Consider the following 25,501-nt stretch of genomic DNA (forward strand, 5'->3'; position numbering starts at 1 on the left):
GATTTTTTGACCAAAACCAAAAATGTTGAATATCTCAGAAATTAGCCCCTTTCGGACCAGGGACCTCAGGGCTAATTTTGTAGGAAATTAGTTGTACCTATTATCATATCCCGAGAGGAATACGTCAAATTCAAAGTCACCCTGTATACGTTATTTTTGTTTACGTCGGTATACAAAAATGCATCATGCTCAAGGATGTAGGATGAAATTAGATATTTGTCATCAATTCTTCGTAGACATTATTTTTAGAACGTCATCATAATCACATATCTACGTTAAAACCATAATAATATTACTAAGGAAAAAGAGTTTTATTTATCTGCCTCGGAGAGCACGTAGAGTAGCTTTTCACATGCTCCAGTAGTGATCCGGTAGCTGGTATCAACTATACCGCGACATACGTACATTGGTAACGTGTGAAAGTTCATGTACAACCATTCATTCGTTACTGGTCTACTCGGGAAGCAGAGCGTGTGAAAATATCAATAATGTAGAAGGAGTACCTAACTTCTTCCAATTGCTTGTAGCATAAGGCTGGTCACGACCACCAGAACAGAGGAAAACGAATCAAGGAGGAGTAATTCCTTGTAAAAATTAGCATTCAGCCAAATCTAGATAGGACACACCTCAAAACCTCACCTCAAAAATTAGTTGAATAAAGAAATATGTACCAAAAAAGATTTTTTGCACCATTGTAGTAGGTACAAATGGTGCTGATTTGTGGAATAACTAACTATACATAAATTATGAATGTATTTGCTCTAATCAGCAGACTATTAGTGGCCACTGCTAACCAAAGCCACGCTTGCTCAATGTAGGTCGGCGATTTCAAACTTATAATTAGAAATTATAAGTCCAGGTTTTATCACGATGTTTTCCTTCTACATTAACATTTGTCAGTGGTGATAAAGTAATCTTAAAAAGTACATATAACTCGGAATAAGTCATATTGGTACTTGTAGTTGGTAGGTTTCGAATCCGCACCCCCATACATGAGGAGCGGACGTTAGATCTCCGCGTATTATTGTAAGTAATAGTGAACTATAATTTATATTTTTTGCGCAGGTGGTGTCAAAATGTAACCTCACGGACTCATGTGACGGGTCGGCGTCCCCGCCTATGGTCCGCACCCCGCCATCTTCATTGTTCAGCTGCTTCCACTGTGCAGTAAGTTCATTCACGTATTTTAACGTAGATGTAAATTGTAACACGAACACATAAAGTATCTATATACCTATGTAAAATATTCAAGATTGAATTATTGTGTCTTCATCACACAGTGTCATACCTATAATTACTTACTTTTTACCAGTTATATTACTCGTATGAGACCCATTTAATACGGTAAGGGTGCTTTTTCACCAGAGATGTGCTATGCTGTGGATGCGTTTGGCTTCCACCAATCATATTCATTAGTACACATAAGATATATAAGGTTCAACTAAGATATATCGAAAGAAGCGTGCTATGGATGTGTGCTGTGGATGCGTGTTGTAGATGTGTGCTATATCCATAGTTCATCCATCCATCCAAATCCATAGTACGCATCCGCGATATGTGCTATGGATGGTTTCCTCTTTCCCGGGAACCAGAGAATAGCTGGAGTTGAAGCAACTTAGACATTACACAGCTTACAAATACTTCTTGTTTGGTGGTTGCAATTTTTTGCGACCATTTCACAAACGAGGCAGTTAATAGGGTTCCCCTACAGGGGTATTTAAAGTCATATGCTCGTCTTCTATCTGAGCAAAAATGTCTAATTTTTTCTCTTCTTTCATTATTCATTACTTAATTTTATTAACTCCAATATAAAAATAATACCAATATACATATAGATGTAGATATTCCAGTTTGGTCTCTATATAATGGTCATAAAGATTAAGTTTTATTAGCAGCAATAATATAATGTTGCTCGTAAGGATATATAATTTAAAGGATTTGTGCAGCTGCATGCACAGATTGCATATTAATACAATTTATATGTATATTAAAATGTGTAATTTAATTAACATTTTACACAAATTGATAATTTGTGGTAGGATTTATATTTTATTTATATTTTAATCTAGATATTCGATGTAACGTAACCACACAAGACGTCAGAAGTCTTTGCAACTTTATTTCTTTTTAAAACACTTCGCTCCACACAGAGTTTTTCTCTTGTCGCGGATTCGTTTATAAATGTATAATAAAATTTCCCATTCACATTTTTAAATACCAATCGTACCATAACACGTAGCACGTATTTTTTTATTATGAAATACTATTATCATTCCGTAATATTTTCTTAATGCTATAATCACGCCTCTGTCTCTTTTTTACGCCTAAACTACTGTACCGATTTAAATATTTCTTTTTGTGTTAAATAGTGCATTTATTGAGAAAGGTTGTAGGCTATATAACAACAAGTTACGATCAATAGGAGCCGATCAGAGCAGGTGAAACCGTAGGAAGTAGCTAGTTTAAATATGCACTAAAACATTATTAGTCCTTTTATTCCTCAAAGGAATATACAGAGGAGTTAATTTATAACACCTTCATATACACTTCTTAAAAGTGGTTACAGAGACAATGACCAATAATCTCGTACGGTCCTAAAGATTACAACATCTAAATGTACTATATGTATAACTAAGTATTTCGTAATTAAATCTAAATCTCAATGACATAATTATGACGTATATAGAGCTAGAATTTTCACTCTCATATTTCACTGTCAATATTACAACCACATAAATTAAGTGACAGTTAATTTTAAAAAGTTTCACGATTTAAATAATTAAAATAAATACATATAGATTGCAATGACGCACGAATGTAAAATAAATTGTTAACTAGTAGATATAATATGTATAGCGGTGAATAAACTAATACTAAATTAATCAGTTGCTTGTATTACATGGCGCTAATTTGTATGTAACTATTTTAAGTATCATGTATCATTTGTATTCATTTAACTTTCTGACGTTAACGGTAGATATATTATATGTTGTACTAGCTGATGTCCTAGCCTTCGCTCGCGTGAATGACGGGCTTTGTTACTGTTCGTAGGTTACGAAATAAAATTGATTTTCGAAATTACACTAGCCTAGTTTACTCTTAAGTACATCAGTCACTATTTTTTGAGGAGGGAAAGTCTTGAATGACTTCTCCCGCCCTGGGCGAGGCGAGGCGAATCAGACGCCAGCATAATCCCGTCAAAGATTAGTCGGAACAAACAAACAGACTGACCAACAGACAGACAGTTAGACAACAATTGTTATTTTGGTGTATGTGTCGTATGTATATTAATATACATGAAGTAAAAGGCGGTTATTTCAATATTATAAACGGACATTCCAATTTTATTTATTAGTCTAGATAAGGTTATACACACCCCCCAATTACTGAAAAGGTAAATCGAGGTCGAGTTGCAAATATGCTCAAAAGTCAAAAGTCAAAAGTCAAAATCATTTATTTCAAATAGACCAGGAAGGCACTTTTGAACGTCAAAGCAAATATAATAATATTAATAACGTCTGTCTGTCGGTCAGTCCTCTAGTGAAGCTATTTGCTCGTTCCAAAGTGTAGATTCCTATGGAGAAGAACGAGCAAGAAACTCCATAGGTTACTCTTTTTCAATCAGATTTACAATACATTTCTTGGTTACATTGTTTCGATTACTTCAACTATGTGAGAACAATGTAAAACTAATATACAGTCCAAGCGACAGAAAAAGAAAATAACCTAGAGGACAATAAAAAATATGCAGTCCGGAGCTGACCAGTCCCAGTTGACAGCGCCCGTTCACGAACATGACACGTACACCAGCACCGCCCAACTCAACCATGTTGCAGGGAATCGAGCGATCCAATGCCCGTGCCACCGCCAATGAAATGCATTCTACTAGTCTAATTTGATTTCAGTTAATTACAGGGCTCTCACATTTACAATAATTGTATAACGTACAGAACACATCGAAATAACATGGTTATATTACTACATTTTTTTCGTTCTCCTGTGGAGCCGGACCAGCTTGCCTCCAAGCATTTTTATCTTCTATATAATCGTTTACTTTGTAGTATGCTTGTCTACATAACGTTTTTTTAATACATAGTTTAAATTTTGATTCATTTAGATTCTGTATTTCCATTGGAACTCTATTATAACATTTAACACAGAATCCCATAAATGACTTACTTATTTTTGACAATCTAAAAAATGGTTGACTTAATCTATCCTTATGTCTAGTTTGATAGTTGTGTCTATCAGATACTTTTGCAAACAAATGTAGGTTTTTCCTAACATACATAATATTTTCATAAATAAATTGACATGGAACGGTCATAATGTTGATCTCCTTAAACTTTTCTCTAAGAGATTCCCGACGACCTAGGTTGTAAATAGCTCTGACGGCACGCTTTTGTAGGATAAATATAGACTCAACATCAGCAGCTTGTCCCCACAGCAAAATGCCATACGACATGATGCTATGGAAGTAACTGAAATACACTAGTCTTGCCGTGCCTATGTCGGTTAGCTGTCTGATCTTCCAGACAGCGTAAGCTGCAGAGCTCAATCGTCCCGCTAGCGATGTAATGTGGGGACCCCATTGCAATTTGTCATCTACAGTGATCCCTAGGAAAGTAGTCTCTTTTACAAATTCTAATTTCTGACTATTTAATAATACATCGCATTGGTTAGTCTTAACATTTGGCAAAACAAATCTAATACATTTTGTCTTTTTATCATTTAATACTAGGTTATTTGATGTAAACCAATTTTGAACCTTCATTAGAGCATTATTTACGTCGTCATAATTCTTTTTTCGTCTATTTATTTTAAAAACTAATGATGTGTCATCAGCAAATAATACCATCTGAGGTTCATTCTGAAATAAATGGGGCAAGTCGTTTATATATGCCAAAAATAGGAATGGGCCTAGTATTGAGCCCTGCGGTACGCCCATAGACATGCTAGCACCCGGTGAGTTTATTTTATTTACTTGTACTTTAAGTTGCCTATCCTGAAGGTATGACTTCAATAGATTTAGCGATATACCCCGAATACCGTAATGTTCCAGCTTCAGCAATAGAGTCTCGTGTTCAACGCAGTCAAATGCCTTCGAAAGATCACAAAATATTCCGATAGCATCCTGTGCGTCTTCCCACGAGGCGAACACCCGCTTAATTAGAGCTACTCCAGCGTCAGTTGTACAGCGTCCCTTGGTGAACCCGTATTGTTGATCGTGAAAGATAGAGTTTGTGTTAAAGTGATGCAGCATTTGAGTAAGCATCAGTTTTTCAAACACTTTACTGAGTACATACTGGTAAGATAGAAACCGGCCTATAGTTATTGGGCTCCGCACTATCACCGGATTTAAACAATGGAACAACTTTACTATGTTTCATTAAGTCTGGGAAGACTCCTTGATCTACACTTTTATTAAAAATTAGAGCTAAGTAAGGTGCTATAGTCTCTATAAAAGATCTACACACCCTAACCGACATTCCCCAGAGATCTTCAGTTGACTTAACTTTAATATCTTTGAACGCTTTTATCACTGTTTGGGGGTTTGTGTGTTGAAATCGAAAATCTATTGAGCATTTCTCTACATTATTTTTAAGAATATCTATAGATAGTGTTGGAGATGATTTCAATGCTTCCGTAGTTTTAAGTGGAATATTTTTAAAAAAAGTTTCAAATTCCTGGGCAACTTTTATATCTGTACAAATGCGTCCATTTTCGGTATTTAAATTATATTCAGAATTACGTTGTTTATTTCTACCTGTCTCGCTATTAATTATGTTCCAGGTAGTTTTAATTTTGTTATCCTGCTCCTAGTTTTATGACATATGCACATGTAATATGAATAGTTATGCCATATTTAGCCAGACCTCTATAATCAATAGATCCAGCCATTTAGTTTTAAGTAAAATTTCCGTGGTGCTTGGCGACAGGGCTTCCCCCAGTTGTGCAGTCTCTATTGAGCCTTTAGGCTTAAGTCATTCTGTCTCCTGCATTAAATTCACCGAGAGAAGTGGCCACTAATGTTTTCTTTTTCTTCTCCTCTAGTAACAGCTTCTAATTTGTTTCGTTGCGGGATCCAAGACTTAACAAGTCATTCATTTCCCTGGGACGCGCCGGACTTCAGCGTTCCGGTGTTTTCATGTTTGTACCTACGGTAGATCCTGGCTTACATGAGTTGCAGCGGTATGAGAGGTTGTGGCGGGATTGTTCCATTAAAAAAAATCAGTAGATCCAGTCATACAATAAAAATATCTCTCCAACAGGTGTTGATTTCACGGCAATACCGGGGAAAATATAGTGTTTCTTATATTTCTAACATAATTCTCAGAATAGTTAAGATTCCAATAGCGAAAAAATTTTCTCGATCCAGTAGTAAAGATAAAGTAAAGAAACAATCAGTATTGTTTATTCACAAGTTTATTCATTCAAAACAGTTAATAATTCCGAATGACCTTTCACGAAATATGCAGTTAACTAGCTACGCTGCATGTATAACATAACGAAATATATTCAAGCATTATTTTAAAGTAAGAAACAGGTTTTACAAATTGTTCAAGTGTTCTAAATATAAACCTGACTTGGTGCCTAATTTTAGCATCGGTACGGTACTGAATCACCTGCATGGAGTATGCATGTCAAATTTTTAAGTACCTGCAAATATGAGTTGGGTGTGGTTTTGTGTTTAAGATTCGCTTAACCTTTTAGTATTAGAGTATTTTTCCACCAGAGATGTGCTATTTAGTTATGCAACGAAGATGTAATAGCTAAGCTGTGAAACTATGTGACAGTTTCCACCAATACTAAGTTATGTAGCTGTGCGTGTAGGATGTGCTATGAAGACGCGCCACCGCAAAGTAGCTGTGTGAGGAAGATGCGCAGCTCGAGTATGTGATGTATCGATTGTAGGGAAACCACCCATAGCATGCACTACATCGTCAGCCACATCATCGCTTAGCAACAGGCGCGATGGTGGCCTAACCAAATCATATGGAGTATAAAAAATAATAGTTAGGTACAATTAATATTACCTAACGTTTGGCACAGAGGCTTGATGATCATCTGTTGCGAAACGTGGCAGGGAACTATTTGATATGCATATTATTTTTATACCTGCATGATATATCAGTGTACTATACTGCTATCTATGTAAAAGTTACTTTCAATATAAGCACGTTTTACATAAGAGATTGTTTGAGACACTGTAGTTAATCATGAAAATTTTAAACCACATAATAGTCATCTTGATACCTGATGTACCTAAATCAATTCGAATTTTGTTGCTCCGTATGCATTTGTATCATAAAGTTCTAAATAATCAGTATTCGTAGCACGACTACGGCGTAGCACTATTGCAGATTGTACAATTATTTACATATTACACATTTAATGTGTGATATTATGAATAAGTATTATATTTTATATGTCAACACATGACATAAGATGATTATATATAATTTATATCAATTATTTTCTAAGATGCTGGTCGTTTTTATTTTATTACATAACTGCATCGTAGAGCGTCTGTTACCTACATCCGTTGTTATATACAAATACAGTTATTACTGTTTAGCTATATACCAGTGTTATTATTTATTTATTATTTACATCAACAACCTATTAGTGGCCACTGCTGACCGTATGCAGAAGGTTAAGAGCATTAATCGCTACCTTTACTCAATGTGGGTTAGCGATTTCAAACTTTTATTTAGAAATTATAACCCCAGGTTTCCTCATGATGTTATTCTTCACCGTTTGTCAGTGGTGTCTAATCTTAGAAAGTGGAAAACGAACATGAGGGTGATCATTCATGAGGAGCAGGCGTCTTAAACCTTTAGACCACCACGACAATTTTTTAATTGCTATATAGAATTTCAAAATTTAAGGCGCGGTACTTTAGTCATATTTTAAGACTCCATCGTATAAAATCCTTAACAATAACTATGGCAGACAATAATTTATATATGGTTATAATATCTAATAGAAGATAATTTAATTACATTAACCTGTTTCATCACCTTCATATAAGTGCCCGATAAACTTATGTGACAGATAGTGCCTATAAGTTACATTTTTAATTCAAAGTTACCTGTCAAAGTTAGCTGCTATCTACACATTGTGAAACAAGTCCTATGTATTTCTTTTTCAGTTTCAGAATGGAATCAACTTCACTCGAAAGGAGAAACGCCGGAAAGAGAATCACACAACCAATCATAAGGTAAGAGCAGTAATATTTTTTCTATATTATTCTACAGATACTTACTAGCATTACACAGTTAGAAACTAAGTAATTAGCTAAGTAGCAAATATAAACAAACGCGACAAGATTTATGGCAGTTTAATTCACACGAAGATTTTAAAAGAATCACTTAGTATCTAATACATAATAAATAGGTCCCTACTACACCTTGTAATATGCGTACATTCGTACAGACGACGTAAATCCGAAACAACTACTTATTGATTTAATTAAGAAATCAGAAATTACATACATAAAGCATGGTGATCACACAAATCGAACCCGCTACACATTGCGCGGCAGACATTTGGCCCACCCACCGCACCAACCGTGCAGTTAAAATTAGCTTAATATTATACCGTCTCATCCTTTTTATGAATAAACAAACAATGATATTCATACCCACATACCCACTTCAAAACAATACGTATCACTCTTTGCATAAGTGCAAGACATATTTATATATTAAAATTAATTTATATGTCTGTTTGTCGTAAGTCTGAGTAAACGTCACGAGTATTATGTATTATTCAAATCTTAAAATTTGCCTATGTACGTTGCTTCGGTGTGTTTAAATAGTACGGACACAAGATATTTGGTAAATATGGCCGAAGCTGGGGTTTTCCCACTAGCGATTCGTGTTACAGTTAAAGTTGTCTAATTAGTGGTTATTAAGATTGTCTAGTAATTTCGTACTTGCTAGCTTTTTCTCGCGGATTTTCTACATACGTACGTACCTACTAAGTCTCAAGACGTCATCATAACTTCATACGTAGGTAACCCTATACGTAATGATAGACTATATTGTAAATAATGATCTTACTGGTCAATAATATTTTTTTTATTTATCTTCATACGTAAACTTAACTAATGAATACCCTTGAAATTGTCTATTAGTCTACAGACCAGGCAGACTATAAACAATAAGGTTTAGTAGGTACAGTAAATTTTGTAGTAGATTTTTTAAGTCTGAAGACCTTAAAAATTGTTTTTTATTTGGAATAAAAGACCTTTGATAAAACAATTTAGGAAAATACGGAGCTTTTGTGACGGACAGATAGACAGACAATACGGTTTTATCACCGGGTTATTTATTTCGATTTCTTTCACTAAAAAATACACGTATCTGGGTAAAACATAGAATCTCTAATTTTTCATTGAAACTGTAACGTTTACTCATTGAGATGATTGTTTAGATGCGTAAGATGGGAATTATTGAATTTACTTAAACTTGGTTAAACAAATACAATATAGGTACGATTTGGTACAAAATGAAGATATTTTTACCTAAGTGGGTACTTAGTTTTTACCCAAAAAATAAACCTTTGCGCTTTACTTAACACTGAGAGGAAATTACAACAACAACACAACATCATGCCTTTTTATCCCCTAAGGGGTAGACAGAGGTGCACATTACGGCACGTAATGCCACTGTACAATATACACTCACTTTTCACCATTTACATATGTTATAAGCTCCATGTTATAAGGGATGAGCCTAATGCCATATACTGAGAAAAATTCTAGACTTCGTGCTATTATTGAGGAATTTTCGAAATATTGAAAAAGCCCAGTAATTCTTTGCTCGATCCGGGAATCGAACCCGAGATCCTTCGCACTTACGACCACTCGACTAACCAGGCAGAGCAGAGGAAATTACAATATGCGATATTGGGGTCACTGTATTTTTATTGCGATGGACATTAAAAAATATAGTATGTAGTAATGGGTACGTGCGTCATACCAAAATTATAAACTTTCAAAAACATTGCAATGACGACAGTAATAAAGAAATACATTATTAATGAACACTTGGTATTATTTCTTGTAGATATTAATTTAATATTATTAGTATTAAATGTCCGTCCTGGTTTTGCTACGACTTTTTTACTGTTTTGGCGAATCTTTGCTATTTTTTTTAACACAAATCTTATTCTGAAATTTAAGAAGTTATGTGCGTTCTAATTTTTTACAATTCACAAAAAAATTGCCATATTCAACAATGCATTTCATGTTTTATTAGGTACATTATCTGTCAAATAACCAATTAGGAGGTAGATATATAGAATTATACAGTAGATGATTTTAAAGATACAACAACACAATTTATACCTGTATATTTATGTTGGAATAAATTAGATTTAACTTTCTTTGGTAAATATATAATTTATTTTTTATAGTAGTCTTTTAATTCTACTAATGTTACATTATTTATAAGTAACAAACAATTTAATACCTACATCGAAAAAAAATCCCAAAAGATGTTTTGTTATTCATACATAATACAGATTAATTTCTTTGTGGCAACTTTAATATAAAAAAACCGGGATCAAAGTACTCTGTCAATGTAACTGCCTATCTAAATATATGAATACTTACGTCTATACAAAATGCGGAAATAAACGCTACGTACGTAAAAAAAAACGAGGAAGCGTGTATCATCACTGTATTTAATACAGTACTACTACTTCATTTACGTCAATCTCTATCAGCGGTATTTCTCACTGAAAAACACAACTGGGATTCCATGACACAGTTAAGTACCCAATAAGGATAACAAAACGTACCTACTGCAAACAGTATCGAACCCCGATTCAATTAGTATAAGTCAATATGACGATGTAATGTCAAGTAAGTACAAGTCCTCCAAAACCTTATATAAAGTCTTTACGTTTAAGTATTAATATTGATGTTGTTTGTTCGTCACTTGTTCAACGTTCTGTTGGTTGGTAGCATGCGTATGCGTCGGGCGGTGAGTGACCGGCGCCTGCGCCGTACATTCCCGGCTCACGTTTTCTCAGTCCATGGATCTCTGGACAAATACAGTTTCCTTTCTTCTATTTGTTTGGATTGCACGTGACGGAATAATTGAAGCAGCCATTATGCTCGCCACAGCACGAGTACTCCACCATTAGAATTGGTAAACGTATTCTCAATTACTTTTTGTGACAAAAGTGAAAACTGATTTTGTGTTTTTCTAGAAGTTTAGTGCATTTTAAGTCCATGTTATTTATAATTCTGTTTGTGAAGTCAATGTCGTTTTTTCAGGTGTTTTGCAGGTCAGATTAAAAATAGTATGATAAGGAAAAATCGAATGAGTTAACATTTTTAACATATAGAAATTATATCATTTGACTTTGATAACGATGATAAATCCATTTTTTGGCGATCTTCCCCGATCATTTCTTCGAAATTCACCCACGTATTAGACCTGGCTTAGGTAGCAGTAGATGAAACATGCAGGTATTTACCTGCATGTTTCATCAGTGTATCTGTTGATCTTGAATAAACATTAGGTAAAGGACGAAATAACCTGAAGTTCAAGGATATCATAAGAATTTTTCCTCACAAGAATTTACCCTATAAGAAACAACTTAAGACGTAATAGATTCGCGGCAAGTCTTAGGCAAGTAATTAAAAAAAAGGTTACTTCGAATCGTCAAATTGGATACATAATCAATAAAAAGTATTTAAGGTAATTTCAACTTTATTACAAGTGTACGTAAGTTTGATATTAGCCAAGCTCTCCGCAAGTATGCGTTGTTTTTTTAGGTCACCTAATTGAATTATTTATTTGTTATAAAATATTCGGTGAAAGTGATTGACATGTTGGAAACTGATTACTAAATAATTTGTTTTCACAATATTGTTTTGGTATTTATTTATCACTATGGAATAGGTATATTTTCATCATTATCAGAGCTTTGACCCCGACTTTGTCTTAGAAAATTCTCATTTTTTTCGTCCTGAATCTTGTTTAATTTATCGTTTTTAGTGTTGACAATAATTTGTCATTTAGAATCTGTGATATTGGACTGTACCTGCATTGTTTAAATTTTCATGTGGTGGATTAATTTTAAGCAGAAGACATATGTTCAGAACAGCTCACTGAATTAATTTACTAAGTATTTAACTATATTTATTTTGCTACAAACTACAGATCAAATTATGGTGATGTACTGGAGTATCTATTAGAGTTGCAACAGTTAATCATAACAATGAATGATTATAGTTAATGATTTCGTATAGTGCCTTGAACTTACATGGCTTCCAGTTCTTTTTATAATAAATAAAAAATACATTATGTACCTGCATGTAATTTGTACAAATCGAAGTAAAAAGAGAACTACAACTATATACGTGTTTGCTTAGAAACGCTCGATGCATTAAACAATCAATTTTATTTACAGTTCTATTAGTGTTCACTTTTTGCAGCAATGCAAATGAGTTCTATCCTATCAGAGCCCCATAATAGTGCATTGTCTGTTAGTTCACCAATCTGCCCGGTCATTGGGTGCTTGACTATCCCTGCAGGCGGCATTGCTTGGTGCACTGACTCGGGCATCGATTTACTTTACATTAATTGTCCCGTAAGTCCGCCTGCTACATGGTCACGGACGCATTCGAAACAGATGCACTGCTTCATTGTAACTAATTAACCAAGCTATGTATATCATTGGTCACGTGTAGTTGCACGAAAAGAAAGGAATCTTTTATGTATCCAAACTTGGGATTCATATTATTTGAATGTCTTCGGCAATACCCCCCGTATGTACCTAAGTTATTTACCGTTGTCGGTCTACCATAAAAAGCGGCACGTGTTTTATTTATTGTTTATGTGAAATTTTGAGAAACCTTTCCGGAATAATCTCGTACATCACGGGCGATATTACTGTAACTGCAGCATAAGTACAAGGTTACGAAGAAAACAACATATTGACAATGTAGATTATTTCACTTACTCGCGTGTAATCTGTATTATTTTGGGATTTGTTACATAGACGTGTTGTATTCTGGAAATGGCACAATTAGATAATAAGATGGGACTTTCACGCTTTCACCTTCTGTAGTTAGCTTAAAAATATTTAGGACTAATTCTACTCATTCAGAAGATTTCAATAATTCAAGAGCTTTCAAAATTAAAAATATTTGCTGTTGATTAATTTTATATATTATAATTTTAATTATTTCAATATTAATAATATTTTTATTAGAATGTTAAAGCGATAATTGAATGTACCTACTGATTATTTCTTTATTTATCGAGGATAGTGACATCCAATCTAAGTACTTATTTCGCCAAAGCTCCAAATTACGCACTTCTTTATCGCCTATTATGTGTGACGTAAATTGACGTAATGAAATAATATTGTTATCTATTAGCCCTAATATAGGTAATATAATTAAGTTGAAGAGTTTACTTTATTTATAGTGCTAATCTCTAGGATTATTTAAAAGTGGATAGAGCTCAATTTTTACGTAGGTCGGCCCTGCGTCATAGACCTTTCAATAGTCTGAGGCTTAGGGGCTTTAGACGGGTTAGGTCAAGTGGTAGACAATTAAAACGTTTATATTTATTTTATTTATTCATGCTTATATGACTAGTACAATGTATAATCCTTTTAGGGCGTACCAATTTTTATTACAGAAATATTAGGTATTACAATAATATTTACTCAATTTTTTATGTAGGTACACTATAGAATAGTGGTACGTGGTACATAAAGCGAACTTAATGCCATTGGGCATTCTCTACCCGTCAGTAATATTCTTATTGTTAACTTATTAACTAGTTATAATTATAGTTAATATATTATCTAGAATAGATATTACAAAAATATAGGAATTAAATAGTTTTAGTTTATTGCTTATCTTTTTCAGATTTGTTTTAGTTTTTGTGATGGCAGGTGCATAACACCACTACATCTTTGTCAAAATACACGTTACACAGGATCATCTCATTGTAAATTTCAATGAAATTTTGTTAGAATAAAAAGGAAAACTATACGTGGCATAACATGAATAATAAATCAAGCCAAGTCACGTGGCATCGGCTGCTTTTTCTCAGTGTAAGTGTCCACTTTGAATTGCGAGCACTCGTTGGGAAAACGTGTCTGAAATTCATTACAATATTTTGATATACTTTCCCATTTTTATATATTATTGATTGTCCTGAATTCCTGATTAGTGTTTTCAACATTTCGTCTCATTCATTATGTATTAACAACATCACTTTCTATTTGTTTGTGTTCCTTAGTATTGGAGCATGTCTATAGTATTTTGTTTCGTTGGTTTTGATGCTTTTGGGGTGCATTTCCACCAGTGATGTGCTATGTAGCTATGCTACGAAGATGTAATAGCTAAGCTGTGAAACTATGTGACCGTTTCCACCGATACTAAGCTGTGCGAGGAAGATGCACATCTCAAGTATGTGATGTATCGATAGGAAGAAAGTTATGTATTTTGTAGCATGTCATGTTACTACATGTATGTTAGCATTGAATAATTAAAACTTTTTTTTCTGTATGTGTGCATATAATAATACTGAGTAGCATTATTCTCTATTTATGAAAGGCGGCTAACGATAGATCTGCCTGTAAAAATCATTTGTACTATCAAATGTAAATAATTATTAAGTCCATATTATATCTGGTTTAACCAAACCTGAAACTGTAAACTGTGTTTACAGTTGCTTTATCAATGAAAGAGTTAATGATAATAATTTATTGATTCACTATCAATATGTAGGTAGGAAGGGATTGATAACAATACAACGCACTTTGCTATGGGCACAGTATGAAAAATTATGTGTCCCATGTTTCAGACCATTTCAGACTCTGTGCTGTGAATGAGAATTGTCAAAACTAAATCTATATATTAATACGTGATGCAAAAACTTTGGACCACATTTTACGAAAATTGCGCGGACGTGGGAGCATAAAATTTGGTATACTTATAGTTTATGTGTAGGAGAAGTGCATAACGCTAATATTTTTCAAAAATAATGCTTATAAAGTACATTAAATCAATAAATAAAACATTACACACACATGCATAGTATCTGATCGTATTTGACAAAACGTCAAAATCGATAGACATTGCGATGATATTCTCACGTCTCATATGAAAAGAGTTTTATAAAAGAGTTTGAATTAAATAAAAATTATCCTTCAACGTACGTTAAGTGGTATTGTAAATTAAATCATATATGGTCGAATTTCGGCCACTAGGCGACCACTAGTATATATAATTATGGAAACCTGTGTTTTCATATTAAGTATACATGTTTTTCGACCTAAAAATTTTATTCGAGATTATTTGTCCGATGATAATGAGGATTCTCGAAATAGAAAAAAAACAATTATTGTGTACAACATATGTATCACATACAAAATGGATGGATGCTCAAGCCACTGTTTGAAATCGTCGGCAGCTCCGCTCCTCGGAAAAATGGCGCATTTCTACTATAGTTTCCTACATAGTTAACAATGCACTACTTAAGTTAGTTGTTATGGCCCTACCTACCTACTTAGGCTACGGTAGCCGCTTACCATAAGAACCACCACTCGCGTAAGCTTTGTTGCTTCCAATAGTACCTTGAATAAAAAAACATAATCCCTTTTTCTATGGCCTCTATGACTTCACGTCTTACTTGGTAGCTGTGTAATATATTCGTTGTATTTACAAAGAAAAGTTCGCGATTTGAATATAAAAATCTGTATGATACCTCTATGTGTGTAATATATTTCATAAATTGTTTTAGGTACAAAAATAAACGTGTGGCAAGTAAATAATAATAATAGCAGGAACGTGACTTTATATTAACGGTAAATATTGAAGGCCAAAGTCGTATGACATAACATTACTCCTGACTTGTTGTTCCCATAACAATATACAAATCTATGAAATAATCGTATGTTTATATTAAATTGTAGGTATTTGTTACCTACTGGTACTTTGAAGTGGTTATGTACCTTATCTCGGGTTACCATAGAGTTTCTTGCCCGTTCGTCTCTATAGAAATGTACATTTTTTATTCGATATTCCAATACGTAGATTTTCAACTTCAAAAAAAAAAAAATGAAGTGGCATATTTAGATAAATAGGTACTTTTGGTTAGCACTGGCTCGAAAAGCAGGAGTAGGAACGGGTGGTTTTTAGATAGTAAGAGATTGACACTCCCTCTCGCCTCGCCCAAGGTGGGAGAGGTAATTGGATGATTTTCCCCTCTTAAAAAAATATAGATGACAGTACAATAAGGCTTTTAGTCAAAGGGATTGTTTTATGTCTACACGTTAATTTATATAAATCCATTTAGGATTAAAAAAAAAAATTCCATCTCAGATTTGATAACTATAGCAGTTTCTGGACCACACACAAATATTAAACAGTGCAGGAATCAAATCCGTAACACATTGTCTCAGAACCTAATCACTTATTCATTGCGCCAACTATGTAATGCAAATGCAATGAATATGCAAACACATTTTGTCTCACTAATATCGTTACAATCTAATTATTGTCGTGCGCATTTTTGAGCCTTAGTTATGATATCCGTGTCCGGTACTTATTGTGACTGAACTGGTCGGATAGCGATCAGCACGCTTCCTTTCACATGGGAATGTGAATGTTTGCGCACATACACATTATACATACATCATAATTATGACCATACAGTACCTATGTACTTGCCTTGTAATGAATATCATGTTTTAGACAGTCGCGAATGTGAATACTTGAAATAAAACGATAGGTATTCGTTACATCACTACTATGTAGGTACATACATACATACATATATTTTTTTGACTGCACGGTTGACGCGGTAGGTGGGTAACTGGCTGCCGTACAAGCGGTAGCAGGTTTAATTCCAGCACGGAGCAAATGTTTTTGTGATCCACAAATTGTTGTTTCGGGTCTGTGTATGATGTGTATGTGAAATTGTATGTTTGTAAACGCACCCACGACACGAAAAATTCGCTATACGCTACTATGCTAAACAGCTAAACTCGCTACGCTTTACGCGGCAGCCGGTTGCCCAGCCACAGTTTCAATCGTGCAATCAAATATGGTACCTATATCCTATGTATTTTTCACGAAAAACAGTCTTATACACGTATAATTATTTACTAATTACTTTATCTCTAAATTACCAAGTAACCTTAGCTTAAAACAATAAAACTATCTACCAGTCGACCATAAAACATACAAATGTCTAAATTAGTGAAAATTAAGTAATTATTGAGAACAAGGAAACGGCAAGGACTTTCAGTTGTTTGTGTACGATGCCTCATCCAACATTATGATACCTCTCATTCTTTATACATTCATGATAAACGTACTTATCTCTTTTCTATGTAACGCTGCGAGCTTGGGTATTTACCTAGGATATACATAGCAAGGTCTTTTGATAGGAGAACTTTTTAACTAACGTCTCATTGAATTTTGATGCATTAGGAAGTTTTAAATAAATTACATACGTACTGGTATAGTTAGATTATCCTCACAAAACATAGTAATTGTGTACTACAAACATAATAACAACGGATTTTTAATAACCTCATTATTGCGAATACATGTAATTGTTCGTTTATGTAGGGTATTTCGAGTGAGATAAGCAGGCAGGAGGCAGGCGCGATGCCGCTGGCAGAGGTCAGCATTGACGTCAATGGTCACGTGATCGCCTTGTACCACTACTACATACCTACAAGGCGTGGAGCTGCGCGGGCGCCGCATTCATGACCAGCATGCCTCCATGCGCTGGCGTGGCGATGTTAATAATTGCAATGGCATTTTTTTTGCGAAATTAATTTACTTTGATTGGTTTTTTAGTCTAGGTTGTCTAGTATGTAAAAGGGTTCTTAATTTTTTATTTATTTTAGTTTCACATAGCTTACCCATTGCAGTTTGATGTAACTTATATTTTTGCAAAATTACCTCTGTTGATGTAACATATTTTGATTATTATTCATTTATAAATGTAAAAGCACTATGAGTTAAATAGTACTTAGGTATTTGAGGAAAGGAAGGAAAATAATTGTGCCACTTCTAGACAAGCTTCGTTAAATCAATGCTAAAACGAATCTCACAGACATTGTTGTTTGTTGAAACTAGAATCCTATGTATAATTTTATTACACATACCCACTTTACCTTATTTACATTTTTTTCATATATCTATTTTCCTCTAAAATTACATTTTTAAATACTACTTATAAAACAGAGAAAATATATTTATAATTTATAATGATAGGAACCGGTCAGTAGCGGGAGCCTGTTCCAGGCTACTGGTGGTTAGGGTTTCGGACACAGAAACGTCAATATGCGTATCGTTTCTAGAAGAACTGCCTTCTTATTATTTACTTTATTTTTAAGTATTCGTATTGTAATGCAAATAAAACAAATCTTGTTCTTAACAAGTGTTGATTCTTCTGATAAATATTAAGGTATTTCGGAGAATTACCTAGTTAATAAAAATATTTACTTATTTATTTTATTTTTAAATAACCAAATTATAATCTATGTAGATTAAGGTTATGCAAATGAATAAATCCTTGTTGCTATTGTGACTTTAAAGTTCCGCTTAGATACCAACTCCAGAGGCTTTTGAGAAAAATGGCTTAACATGGGCATTTCATTTACTGGCCTATAATATATAAACACACACAGAATAGGTAGTCTATTGTATTAAATATATTACGGATTCTTTTAAATTTTCTCGGAATTCTTTCTAAATTTTTGCATTTAATAAAACTTTTTTATATATACATACGTACATAATTGGATCATGCGTTTATATTACTTAGAATATGTGTAGACGATGGTCATCAAGAAAGGAAAGTAAAGAAGTTGGTTAATAATAATGTACCTATCTGCATACATATTTATATAACTTTACACTGTAACATAATGTCAAGCGTTTTATTTCGCGCAGTGTAAGTAGGCACATTCACTAAAATGTTAATGAATCCTACGTATAACAGGCAAGCCTATCATAAGATTTTCCTTTTGTTATTATCTACTATGATTTTTCAAAGAATAAAATATAAGAAGGCTTGAGTTTATCTCTAAAGCCCGGTATCCATCGCGAGAGGAAAGGACCAATTAATGACTTCGTTAAACTCGGAAGTGCAAACTGCATACTTGTATGTACACCAATAAATAGTCGGGACGAGCCGAGCCGAGCGTGTAGAAAAAGCAGAAAAGATTTAGCCAACATTTTATTACGCAGATGTAATAGGGGGTGTACCTATTGCCATATAGGTACTGGGCACTATTCAATTCCATTCCAACATTTTATTACTTTTGAATAAATGAAGTTTACTTAAAAGCCTTACAGTTAGTATCATACGGTTTTTTTAGTATTTGCCTAACTTTAAACTTAATTTACTCAAAAGTAATAAAATGTTGAAAAATGTTGACTGGATCTTTTCTGCTTAACAGGGTCCAAGTGAGCTCGTTGGAGAAATCAAGTATCTGACTCTCTATTGATGGAAATATAAACCTATACTATAAAAATAATGCGTTTCTCTTAAAGCATTTCCTACTTATTACTCTTTTGTGGTGGAAACCGGGCTTTATAGACAGTCTAACATTCTAATAACTGCGTTTAAATCAGATAACTTTGGAAGCAACGTGTTATATGCCTCGCACCTGCGTGTTATTTACGTTACCGTTACGTGTGTTGTGCCGACTTGTGCCTTATTGTGTCGGCACAGCAACAATGTTACACTTGAATGTTTCTCTTCAATATTTGATCAGGCGCAGCTGTTGAGTAGATCCTAAGTAGGTACACAGGTACTTATAAAAAATTGAAGTGATTTTTGGCTGTCTTGTCTTTGAAATATGAGATTGGTAGATTCTTTGGTTTCTAAATTGTACTTTACATAATAAGGTGTAAAGTTCGTTTCTGAATCTAGTACCTAACTTTTTTTTACGAAAATATTTTTCCCATTCTAATATTTTTTCCTGTATCGTGTGTGTGGTGCGTTTACAAACAAGTATACAAGTTTACATACACATAAGACCAGACAGATATTACCTTCCTTTTTTGCTAATATATTTTTGTAGTTAAAAAATTTGATGATAAGTCACACAGAGTTTACACTTCGTGAGTCGACCAGTTGCTACTTTTACGCCGACCAAAATAATTTATGGTCTCGAGTTTTGTTTCGTCAAAGTAGATTAGATAATAGGCAACTTCGGTAACTAATAAGCTTAAAAATAATGATAAAAATAAAATTAAAACCTGGAAAGAATTAAAGTCAAACTTCTAATATTTATAGAATATCCATATTGTACGACAAGATAGCAACAAGTTATTCAATATACATAGAGACCTATATTATTATAGGTAGATAGACCAGGTAGGTATTGTCTGGGTAGACGTTATGACGTCAATGGTATTTTTTTTAAACATTGTAAAATGTTACTTACTGATCCGGTTAATATTTTTCTTGGTTTTACTTGTTTTCGGACACGTGCATTACTTAGATTTAGCTATTTGAGCCTGTCTTATAATATTATTAATTTAATTTTATTCAAAACAATTTTATTAACCTTAAAGTTTTTTACCCATTATTAAAATAAGGTTATAGGTACACAACACGCTTAATATTGGCAAACATCTATTGATAAGTTAGAATACACATCACACCACATAAGAAACCCATTATTCACTTATCAATGGTAGATACCAGCTGTTCCGCATTAGATAAGTAATTTTATAATGAACAATTCAGATAGTGGAGCCTTTTCTTGCTTCGATTGACTTCTTGAGCTTAAAGCTTTAGAATGTGGTCTTGTGTTTTTGCAAGCGCCGGACACGTCATATGTTGTGGGCGATATGACGTAGTCCGTAGGGGTTATTCTCGCAGAGTACAATAATTATCAGGGTGCTTTTCCACCAGACATGTGATATCCTAAGTTGCTAAGGATGCGTTTGGCTTCCACCAATCATATTCATTGGTATGTACGATGTTTGTAAACGCGTACACGGCACTAGAAAATGCTACAATGATTAAAGTGCGCGCTACGCTTTTTAAATTTTTAAGCAATAAATGCATTTTATACACAATTGATTTTGTAAAGTGCCTCCACACTCCTCAATGAAGCGTGTTCCAACCATACGTGATCGAAGCGCATCGAATCATTTGATAGGGATTAAAGTATTAAAATTTATCCACCGATAGTTCTAGACTCTTCCTAGAAAATATTTATGAATTCTGAAAGCTAAAAACAAATGTTGTTATTTTGAGAGACATTCTTTAGTTTTTATATTGATTCTGGGTGATATTGACCTTTTTTTTTTTAATCATGCATAATTATTTGTTTTGATACCTACTAGCGACCCGCCGCGACTTCATCCGAGTATCAATTGTTTACGGCTGTGCCCAATGTTCCCAGTGAATTGACTATTTTTTTTTCTTTTATACAAACCTTTTTTTGAGGCTGCAAATTCATCCAATGACTTCTCCCGCCTTGGGTGAAGCGAGAGGGCGTGTCAGACTCTTACTGACTAAAAACCACCCCGTTCCTGTTTTCTTTTCCTGCTTTGAGCCGGAGCCCCGGTGACCTGTTACGTTGTCCGCCGCTCCGAATTTTATAGAAACCTTGTCTTAACACGACACAAAGATTTATTTAGTTTGGTCGAGTAATTCGTGAGTTCTATGTTTAAGACCCTTCCACATTTCACACACGCAAGATCTCCTGTTAACGATTCCTACTAAGTACATACATACCTTATTTATAAATATTTATAATAACAATGGCCCGTCATGAGCTATTCGAGACGGTCCCTCTTCCCAAATCTTTTTTAAATTTAATTTGAAACTTTGATTCAATAACAAGTTACCGTATCGATGTCCTGATTTTTTACCTGTAAAGGAGACTGGGAAGTCACGGGTCCCAATGTAATTGGTTGAGATACAGCTATATAGAATAGATAGATTTTTTTTTTATTAAAGTTGTGGTTTATCCGAGTATTGAATAAGAATTTATCATGACTATGAAAAATTAGAATCTGGGCCCAAATTGTAAATCTATATAGTTATATACATATCTACTATTTACAGTAAATACCTTTTGAAGAGTATCGGTCTCCTTCAATTACACTTACAATATCAATTAATATAAAATAATGCTGTGTATAAATAAAATCAGCAATGACGTCAAGGACATTGTTTACAATAACATCATATAAAAATAAGATGGCCTGTTATTTAATGGTGCCATTTGTTTGATTAACAATAGATACCATTTTATGTAATAAATTAACCTGTCGTGAAACCATTAGGTGGTATTGGTATTAAGTGCTTAGTACTTAAAGTAGGGTTACCTGGTAGGTACATAATACTCGATTATTGCCTGAACATTATGCACTTAGGTACTCCATGAATTGTGTTCTTTATCAATAATATAGGTAGTTGTTTTGGGTTTATTAAGGTAGATATTACGATAAATGATAATAAATGAAATGATGTCGAGTTTTCACCATATTATTTTTAATCTTGTATAAAACGGGGCATGATGTTAAGAGTTTAGCCGCTTGTAAATAAAAATCAATAAGTATTAAGTAAAATCGTTAGAACGAACAGGTAGACAGACTAAACCGATTCGGTATATACTCGTATATGTAAGGCCGGCCTCATCTAGCTATTTGAAATATTGACGTGTAAAAGTGTTATTTTATTATCTATTCACAGAAATAAATATCATTTATTTATCATTTATCATTTAAGAATAGTTGTCGTAATTCAAGCATTGGGTGATCGCTAAGTTTCTCCAAACGAAAGTTAACAGTTTTAAGCATAAGTATCATCTCAATTTGGCATTTATATGGATAATCAAATTTAACTGATAGAATCAGAAAGCTTAGTTAAATGTACATTTTGGTCTCATTTCGGACAAGTTATCAATCGTTCTGGCAAACTTAAATATAACTTAAACTTAACCGTAATCCACAATCGACAACACATACTTTGATTAAGTCGTTAAATAGTTTGACTTGATAATCATTATTTCACAATATTTATTTATGAATACTTTAAATTTAAAAATTACGACGTAAAACATAAATCGTAACATTCGATATAATCATAAGTAAACATTTTATTCAGATAATTGAGTCATCATTAAGAATCCGGTCATCAAATCGATTCTGAATGTAAATCGATTAGGGCTAGGTAGGTGGGTGCTACGTGCCCTGACAGAAGTCACGTAGGCTCTAGGGTCTGTAGCCGAAGGCGCGTGCCCTAACATAACTATGGATGGTGTTATGTAACTGTGAAACTGTATCCTATCTGCATATAATTAAGGTTTTTATTCAGTTGCGCTATTTTTTTTTCTTAAAAAAAAAAAAAATTAAAACTATTTATTTCATCCACTTATTTCATTAAATGTACATTTTTAGGAATTGCCTTTTAAGCAAGTTTTTGCTTGTGATTAGGTAATTTCGTTTTTCTAATTTACAGTAACGACATACATAAGTGTGAAAAAAGTAACAATTCAAAACAGTTGGTAAAATAAAATAAAACAAGTAAAGTAAGTAAAACAAGTAAAATTTATCTTTTAGTTTGCGCTCTTAAGTGTATGTGGGTATGCGTTTGTGGGTATGTGTGTGTGTGTGTGTGGGTGTGCGTGTGTTGGTGTGCGTGTGTGTGTGTGAACGTGCGGAGTGAGTATGAGGGGGGAGGTGCGTATATGTGTTTTTTAATATTAGAAACATTAGTTTTCAGAATTACAGATACCATGATATAAGTTCTTAGATAAAATATAATTAGGTTCTCATGTCTTAAATTCTACTCACGGATGTGTTTCATTGTTACAATTATGTACACATGCACCTGTGAATCCCAATAACGGATGAGTTCAGTTAAGCTACCGGGAAAATACCAAATTCACTACAATTCCGTATTAGGTAGTTCCTAAAAACGTGTTAAATTACGCTGTTTGTATTTTTAGCTGTCCAAACATTTCGCTCGGTTAATATGCATGAATAGGTATTTCATTATGCACGTTTGCCACAATTTATATTTATGATTTCGTATTTCTATAATCAGATAAAATACTTTAATTTTATTAAATTCACGAGTCAACGTTCGCTTTAATACTTAATGCCTAGTGCTTGATGTGAATGTTTGCATTTATTTACATCTCAAGGAGCGAAGGAAAACGTCCCAAGCTTCATGTTTTCTCATTTTACTTGCTTTACTGGACTCTTTATTTAAATTATCTATGTTTGCACGTTGTGTTGGAAAATGTCAAGTGTTAAGAAAGGAAAATTGGTATAATATGGTGGACCGGAGATTAAATTGCGTAGCTCATAAAAATAACCTGAGGTTAACTTGCTTGTGATACAACTCTTTGGGTGAAGAAGAAAGCTGAAACAGCAGCGAGGAATTGCTATAATATCAACTTGAGGAAATGTAATGATTCATATTCAATTTCTATTTTGATCACTGTGTTTGAAATATTTCGATATTTACATTTTCTATTTCGATATTTTATACGTATAGCTTGGAGATAGACTAGCACGTTATGAATGAAGCCTACTGAAATAGTACGCACGGGGTCATGAGAACCTCAATTTATCCACGGCCTACCTAATCAGTGTATCTAAATTATGCATTATTCGTTGCATAAACCTAACCATATCATTTAGCACGTCACATGGCAATTAATGATAATGAGTAACGACATCAATTTTGTTTGCGGTTATTAAATTATTGCGATGCACATTAGGGACAGTACGATTTTTGTGATGATTGCTCTCATTAAAGAGAGATAGGATATTTTTATAACTAATTTGATTGAAGCCTACGTGACTTGAACCAAGTGTGTCACTACATTAGATACAGTAGGCGGGACTTCGATTAATTCACAGCTAATTGATTTTTAATATAATCTACTTAGAATTTTGTTTCTGATTTTCCTCATCTTACGTGGTTAGAAATAACGTAACCGCAGTAACGTCGGTAAAACTTGGTTTCTCCGATACAAATATCTGACCGCAAAAATACTAGTGAAAGCATATGATTAGCACTAATCATTGGATAATGAGGTATCTGGAATAAATTTTGTTCTAGTGACGTGGGTTGTGACGAGCTTGTTTATTGAAATATCAGTTAACCTCTCTGTTTATTGAGTAACTTTACAGTAGAATGTTCTATGCGCATCTATCAGGCTGAGGGTTACTGTTTACAATGCTCATCTGTTTGTGGTCATCACACTCAATGGGATAGGTTCATAACAGTGTAGGGCAAAGGGCAACGCTCCATCATCGGAGATCACATTAAAAATGCAGACGTTTCGAGGTAAATGCACTTCTGACCGAAGACTATGCATTATGCAAGAGATGCATTATTGATCCTGATGGATCGTGTTTGCTTTCATCAACGTTGACAGCGGTCCCTTTTTGCAGAATACATGTACATATTAGCGATAAGGAAAATCCGCTGCGAGGGAAAATATGCTGATG

At 33.8% G+C, this 25,501-nt stretch overlaps 1 protein-coding gene across 2 annotated transcripts in view; it reads left to right on the top strand.

Annotated features, from left to right (window-relative positions):
• The window catches only part of LOC118266803 (inositol-trisphosphate 3-kinase homolog), a 114,899-nt gene that overhangs the window by 5,331 nt on the left and 84,067 nt on the right, over window positions 1–25,501 (top strand). For both annotated transcript variants that reach the window (XM_035580374.2, XM_035580377.2), the window contains exons 2-3: window positions 1,066–1,167; window positions 8,156–8,224. In XM_035580374.2, coding sequence (XP_035436267.1) covers window positions 1,066–1,167; window positions 8,156–8,224 — 171 coding nt within the window. The remainder of the gene's footprint in view (window positions 1–1,065; window positions 1,168–8,155; window positions 8,225–25,501) is intronic.

The sequence above is a fragment of the Spodoptera frugiperda genome, chromosome 23 (assembly GCF_023101765.2).
Source record: "Spodoptera frugiperda isolate SF20-4 chromosome 23, AGI-APGP_CSIRO_Sfru_2.0, whole genome shotgun sequence".
NCBI classification, from domain to species: Eukaryota; Metazoa; Arthropoda; class Insecta; order Lepidoptera; family Noctuidae; genus Spodoptera; species Spodoptera frugiperda.